Source organism: Pteropus vampyrus, unplaced genomic scaffold (genome assembly GCF_000151845.1).
Source record: "Pteropus vampyrus isolate Shadow unplaced genomic scaffold, Pvam_2.0 Scaffold145, whole genome shotgun sequence".
NCBI classification, from domain to species: Eukaryota; Metazoa; Chordata; class Mammalia; order Chiroptera; family Pteropodidae; genus Pteropus; species Pteropus vampyrus.
In genome coordinates, this window is record NW_011888926.1 from 1,046,341 (window position 1) to 1,052,400 (window position 6,060).

General features: G+C 60.1%; 1 protein-coding gene across 1 annotated transcript in view; it reads left to right on the forward strand.

Annotated features, from left to right (window-relative positions):
- RRP7A (ribosomal RNA processing 7 homolog A) overlaps positions 1 to 5,358 on the forward strand; it is a 7,708-nt gene extending 2,350 nt beyond the window's left edge. Inside the window, exons 3-8 of the mRNA XM_023535901.1 lie at positions 413 to 429; positions 519 to 772; positions 1,462 to 1,579; positions 1,863 to 1,960; positions 2,372 to 2,570; positions 3,765 to 5,358. Of these exons, the coding sequence (XP_023391669.1) occupies positions 413 to 429; positions 519 to 772; positions 1,462 to 1,579; positions 1,863 to 1,960; positions 2,372 to 2,570; positions 3,765 to 3,850 (772 nt within the window). The 3' untranslated portion in view covers positions 3,851 to 5,358. The remainder of the gene's footprint in view (positions 1 to 412; positions 430 to 518; positions 773 to 1,461; positions 1,580 to 1,862; positions 1,961 to 2,371; positions 2,571 to 3,764) is intronic.
- Positions 5,359 to 6,060: the final 702 nt, after the last annotated feature.

Here is a 6,060-nt window from a genome sequence, read left to right on the forward strand (position 1 = left end):
CAGAAGGCCCTGGGTCAGACGTGTTCAGTTCGTAGTGTTTCACAAACCAAACATACCCATGTGACCACCCACATCGAGAAGCAGCATCCCCCAGATATCTCCTTGTGCCCCTCATCCCACCAAGGCAAACCATCCTCCTGATCCTAACAGCATAGATTTAAAAATCAGATAACACCACAGATATCCCCAGCTATGCTTGTAATAATTTAAAAAGGAAGTTTAGAGCCTAATCTTACTTTCGGGATCTTTAACTCAGAGATAGGAAAAGACTGGTCTTTTAGCAAATGCCTTTCAGAGTGAGAAATCCCTTTCAGATTGGTGAGAACACCAGGCATATCCTGGGCATACACTTCCAGCAGTGACCTGCCACAAAGCCAGAAAGCTTATGCCTCGTACTCCATCCCTTCCCAAGTCCCCTGGCCAGTAGAGGTGTGGCTTTTTACCCACAGTTTTTAACATGAAAGTTAACAAGTCTATTGTCTCACCTGGGAAGGCAGGATTCTGACCTCCATGTCCAGCTGGGTGTGGCTTTCCCAGGCGACACCCTGTGTGCCCCCAGGTTGGGCACAGACCGGGGCTCCCAGACCTCCAGGGGCAGAGGGAGATTCTGGGAAGGCCTCTCACACTGCTTCCTCGGCCTCCTCAGGAGTGCCTGTCCCGCCTCCTGTCCCCCTGCGGCCCTGTGCAGTCAGTGGAGTTACAGGAGAAGCCGGACCTCACCGAGAGCCCAAAGGAGCCAAAGTCGAAGTTTTTTCACCTCAGGCCCGTTCCGGTGAGCCTCTCAGTACCGGGGTCTGCTGGAACGGGGGCGTGGGGTGGGGCTAGGGCCGTGTCCCCAGTGTCTGAGGGGAAGGTGGTGTAAGGTGGCAGCGGGAGAGCCTTCCCTGGGGCCCTAGGCCAGTCCTGACTGTGTGGGGTCCAGGAGGGTGTCCGGTGATCAGAGCCTCCACTCCTGGGCTTGCCACATTCTTTGGCTTCCTGCTGGCTCTTTCCATTATCCTGGGCGAGGTCTCTCTGCCTGCTGCCCTGGGGGCCTCCTGAGTTCCCAGTCTGCTTCCCCCAGCCCCAGTGGCCCCAGTGCCATGTCCCCCTGTCCCCTGTGGCCACACCTCCTCCTGGTATAGTGGAGTTTGAAATAGTGTGCATTCCATGTGTCCATCCACTCCTGGCCTAGGGTGAGTACGCTGTCACTGAGTCCCTTGCATAATGGGAAGAAAAGCCCCTGGGGAGGAAATGGGAACAGGTCACCTCTAGCGGAAGTTGGATGACTAGGATCTCGGCCGTTCTCCCCCTGGGTTACAGACAGCCTTCCAGTTTATCTTCACGGTTCAGGGACCCAGCACGTCCTCCCTGGTCCAGTGACAAGCCAGGCTGAGGGTGGGTGGGAGCCCTCGTGCCAGGTGTGGGTGGCTGGAAGGACAGGAAGGCTCCCAGCCCTGTGACATCTCTTCCTCCTACCAGGGGTTCCAGGTAGCTTATGTGGTGTTCCAGAAGCCAAATGGGGTGTCGGCCGCCTTAGCCCTGAAGGGCCCTTTGCTGGTCTCGACAGAGAGTCATCCCGTGAAGAGCGGCGTTCACAGTCAGTACTGTGGGTGCCAGCTGCCTCCTTCTTGGGCCCTGGGGTGGCAGGGGAAGCTCGGGGCGTAGCATCCACCACGTTCACCTGCCCTGAGAGCAGCACGTGGAGACCTGAGCCTGGCACTCGGGGTGGCAGGTTCTAACCACCAGTAGAGTCTTCCTTATCTCCTGAACCCTGGGCCACAGTCTCCATGCCCACGGCCCGTGTAAGATGATCGCAGCTGGCCTGGCGGGGCCTGGGGTGGGGCCCCAAGTGTCGGGTCTGAGGACGTCGTTTCCCCCAGAGTGGCTGAGCGACTACGCGGACTCTGTGCTGGACCCCGAGGCCCTGAGGGTTGAAGTGGACACGTTCATGGAGGTGTATGACAGGAAGATCGCGGAGGTAGGGCTTCCACAGGGCCGGCTGTCCATCACCTGTGTGGCCACGGGGACCGTATTGCCACAGGCGTTGTGTGGCTCCCAAGGGGGAGGGTCAGTGGCAGCCTGTCCAGGCTCCCTTTTCCCCTGCCGAGTCCGGGCCACTTAACTAGATGGCGTCCAGTCTCTAGGTGGTCTGTAGGGAGGGACGGTCTGAGGGCGGAGGAGGGCGCAGCGCGGGCACATCTGTGCCACCTCCCAGCTCCTGCACCCGCATGTGCTGGGCGTGACGGAGCAGCAGCTGCTGTTGGGCACCCAGGGCGGTTCTGGGTGCGGGGTGGGGGGAGAACCAGGAAAGGAGGGAGGTGAGAGGTGCTCCTGAGGCTGCAGGGCCAGTCCTAGGCACCTGCCCATCAGAGGGTCGTGTTCCCTGCAGGAAGAGGCCAAGGCCAAGGAGGAGGAAGGGGTCCCCGACGAGGAGGGCTGGGTGAAGGTGACCCGCCGCAGCCGGCGGCCCGTGCTCCCCCGGACGGAGGCAGCCAGCCTGCGGGTGCTGGAGAGGGAGAAGCGGAAGCGCGCCCGCAAGGAGCTGCTCAATTTCTATGCCTGGCAGCACCGCGAGACCAAGATGGAGCGTAAGGGAACACCCCTGACCCCGTCTGCCGGCCCCGCTGCTCTCGGCTCCCAGACCGTGGACAAGGCGCAGATCCCCAGAGGGCGAGCACTGGACCTGGGGACCGGGCTGGGGCATCCTTAGCACAGATTTCCCAACAGGCTCTGGGGTTAGGGTCCCAGCCTGGCAGCACCCTGTGCAGTAGTCCCCCCGTTGCCCCCCAGAGTTTGCCTTGGGGGCCCCTGGGTTACTTAGAGGCTGCAGAGGTACCTGGTATGTAGGACCCAGCACTAGACCCCTGGGCAGTTAGTGCTGGAAACTGTCAGCCTTCTCGCAAGGACCGGGTTGCAGAGGGACCACGTCAGGTGCTTGCCGTGGGCGTGGAGGGGACCGCTGCTGGCTGCGCGCGCGCCTGCACACAGTGGGGCAGGAAGGCCTGTGTGGAGAGGGTCCCGAGGCGGCACCTGATCTGTGGCCGACCCTGGGCAGCGATGACGCTGAGCTCACTGCCCCGCCGCCTGGTCTCCCGGCAGGATAGCTTCCCTGTGGGCCCAGGAAGGGGGCAGGCCCGGCCCACCCCCCAGCCATGCTGCTGTCTCGCCTGCCGTGGCTCCCTCCCACACTGCCCGCCCCTCCTGCGGCACCTCCGCTCCTGCTCTCGTCCACTCCGGGTCACCTGACCGGCCTCCCGCAGCCTTCCCTCCACTGGGCTCCAGGTCCCACGTTCCCCTCTGACCCGGTCATCCAGCGACCAGAGCTGCCATCTGAATTCTGTGGCAGTCTGGGAGTGGAGTCCCCTTTCTTCCCAACGTCCTCCCCAGTCTGATTGCTGCGGGGCGGAGGAGCTGAGAACGGTGTCTCCAGGGGCTCCTAGCACCCCCAGAGCCTCCTACTGTTACCTTCAGGAGTGGCGGGGGACAGGGGGGTGATGGTGGTGGCGGGGAGCAAGCGTCTTTTTGCTTTCTCTGTGATGACTCGGGCACGCCGTCTTCTCCGCTTCAGCCTGCCCCCTCTGACGGGGCCTGCAGTCCAGTTTGCTTCTTGCAGCATCCAGACCATTTCCCAAAGCAGATGCGGGGTGGGCGGGGCAGTGCTGAGCTCCCCAGCGGGGCATGGCCACTGAGGGGCGGGGCCCACGACTGGTGAGGGGCAGCGGGGCACGGTTCCCACCGGCCATGTCTGATCCTGGCCCTGTCCTCTTCCCCCCGCACCCCAGATCTGGCACAGCTGCGCAAGAAGTTCGAGGAGGACAAGCAAAGGATAGAACTGATGCGGGCCCAACGCAAGTTCCGTCCCTACTGAGCCAGCACGGAGAGGGTGGTGCTGGTGCTGGTGCTGGTGCGTGGCCAGTGAGGACATGAGGACCTGGGATGCCCACCGGACTGCCCAGGCCGAGCGGCTGCCCCAGGAAACAGCCGCAGAGATCTGAGCCCACACGGGCCGGGCTGAAGGACAGTGTCACCCCTTGGTCCTTGTGCTTCAGCAGTCCTGGGCCCAGTCCTGGTGAGGCCTGCCCAGCATGAGGACTTGGTCTTCAGGAAGCCATCAGCCCAGAAAGTTCTCCCGCTCCTGGTCTCTGCTCCCAGCCTGTCTCCAGATCCTCTCAGAGATACGCGTCTGCTTTATTTTCCCTTTTCTCTCAGTGGGAAGCTTCAAAAGCCGTGAGACTCTAAGAACAATTTCTTTTTCATCCAGTTGGGTAGCAGGAAAAAGCTGTAAAAGCTACAGGCCGGGCCGGCCTGTCCCAGCCCCTCCTTCCTGCGGCTGCTACAGCTCCCTGTAGGTGAGCAGCCACGAGAGACAGCCTCCCAAGCCCAGACACAATGTTCCCTGTGAAGTCACGAATGTTGGACTCAAAATCTCACCCCCTCACACTCCACTCTGCCAGCCCAAGCTGGTCAAGACCAGTGAGGCCTGTCCCCACCACGCCTGGCCTGGCTGGGGGGCGCTTGGGGGCAGGTTGTCCAGGTGGACAGTGGTGAGCATGAGGTCTCAGTAGCCCCAGGCCCAGGGCTACAGCTGGACTGAGACCCTCTCCTTGCTCTAAGAAGTTGCCATTGATACTGGCCACGCGACAGGGTGGGTTCATGTGGACGTAGTGATTGCCGGGACTTCCATAAGCAAACCGCTGGAGAAGGGAGAGCACGCATAGTGAGGTGCGGCTCAGAGCGGTGGCTCTGGGACCCTCTGTCCCAGCTCTGAGGGGTGTGCCACCTCCCAGAGTTCAGACGTGTTCCCCACAGTAAGCTGCGGGGCAGCAGCTGACCCAGAGCTCCGAGAGCCCGTCTTCACCATGCCCAGTGGGTGAGTCAGGCCCTGGCTGTAAGCCAGTGACAAAGGCCCGATTACCCAAACCCTGGGGTTCTGGCCCATTCTGTGCTGTGAACTTGTCCAGTTAGGCTGGGGAGAGGCCAGTGGTTGGGGTGCTGCCGGTTCTGATAATTATATGAGGTCCACTTGGGAACAGAATGAGCCGCTTGGCAAGCTCGCTCCTGCCTGGGAGAACAGCTGACAAGAAGGGAAGATGCACCTGCTGGCCACCCTGCCACACAAGCTCCTTTCTGTGGGACGCCAGGATGTCCGCAGAGGCCCCAGGGTCAGGTGTTTGTGCCACATGATCATAAAATGCCAGGTGTTCCCCAGGACGAAGTTACAGCATAAGGCCCAGCCCTACCTGCAGCCAGCACCCACTGAGGGGCCTGGTCATCGGTTTCCATTTGGGACCGTAGAGAATTGTGAAATGGTCTCTGGCTGAGTTGGGCTTGACCGGGTGGTTATGTAAAGACAATAAAATGGAATTTGCTAGTGAACAGTCCATCCCTGTGCTGATTTACATGTGACCCCAGGTCTCTGGAGACTGTGACCACAGGGGCATGGGGTCAGGTAGCTGTTAAACCTGGGGCTAAGCCAGACCAGGATTCAGGTGGAGCGGAGCCCAGAGTGGCCTGACTGCCCCCGCACCCCCTTCTCCCAGCCACCCTGAGCTCCCACACCTACCTCCTTTAACACATTTCATCTCGTAAGATGGGAAAGAGTAGACCTTCCTGTCAGAATCTCTCTCCTCGCATCGTAATCTCTTTGGATCGCTCTGGAAAACGAGAAAAAACTAGGGTTCCTCTCAGGTCGGTTTCCATGCAGTGCCCTCCGCCCTGGCCTGGGTGACCCTCTGATTTCCCCTCAGCTGGGTCCCACTGAGCTCAGGTTTAATTCGAGATTCCGCCGTTTGGTCCCCGCCGGGGCGCGGGCTCGGCGGAGACCAGCTCGCAGTTGCTGCCTGACGGCCGCTTGGTGGCAGAGCCCAGATCCGAACAGCTCCTGAGGCCATGCCTTTTTTTTTTTGACAGCTTCGCTGAGATAATTTTCACCCATTTTAGGAATGTAATTCCATGGGTGGTTTTAAGTATATTCAGTTGTGCAACCATCACCACAGTTAATTTCAAAACATTTTCATCACCTAAAAAAAAAAAAATCTTGACTCTGTTTTCTGTCTCACACACAGCTCCCAGTCTAAC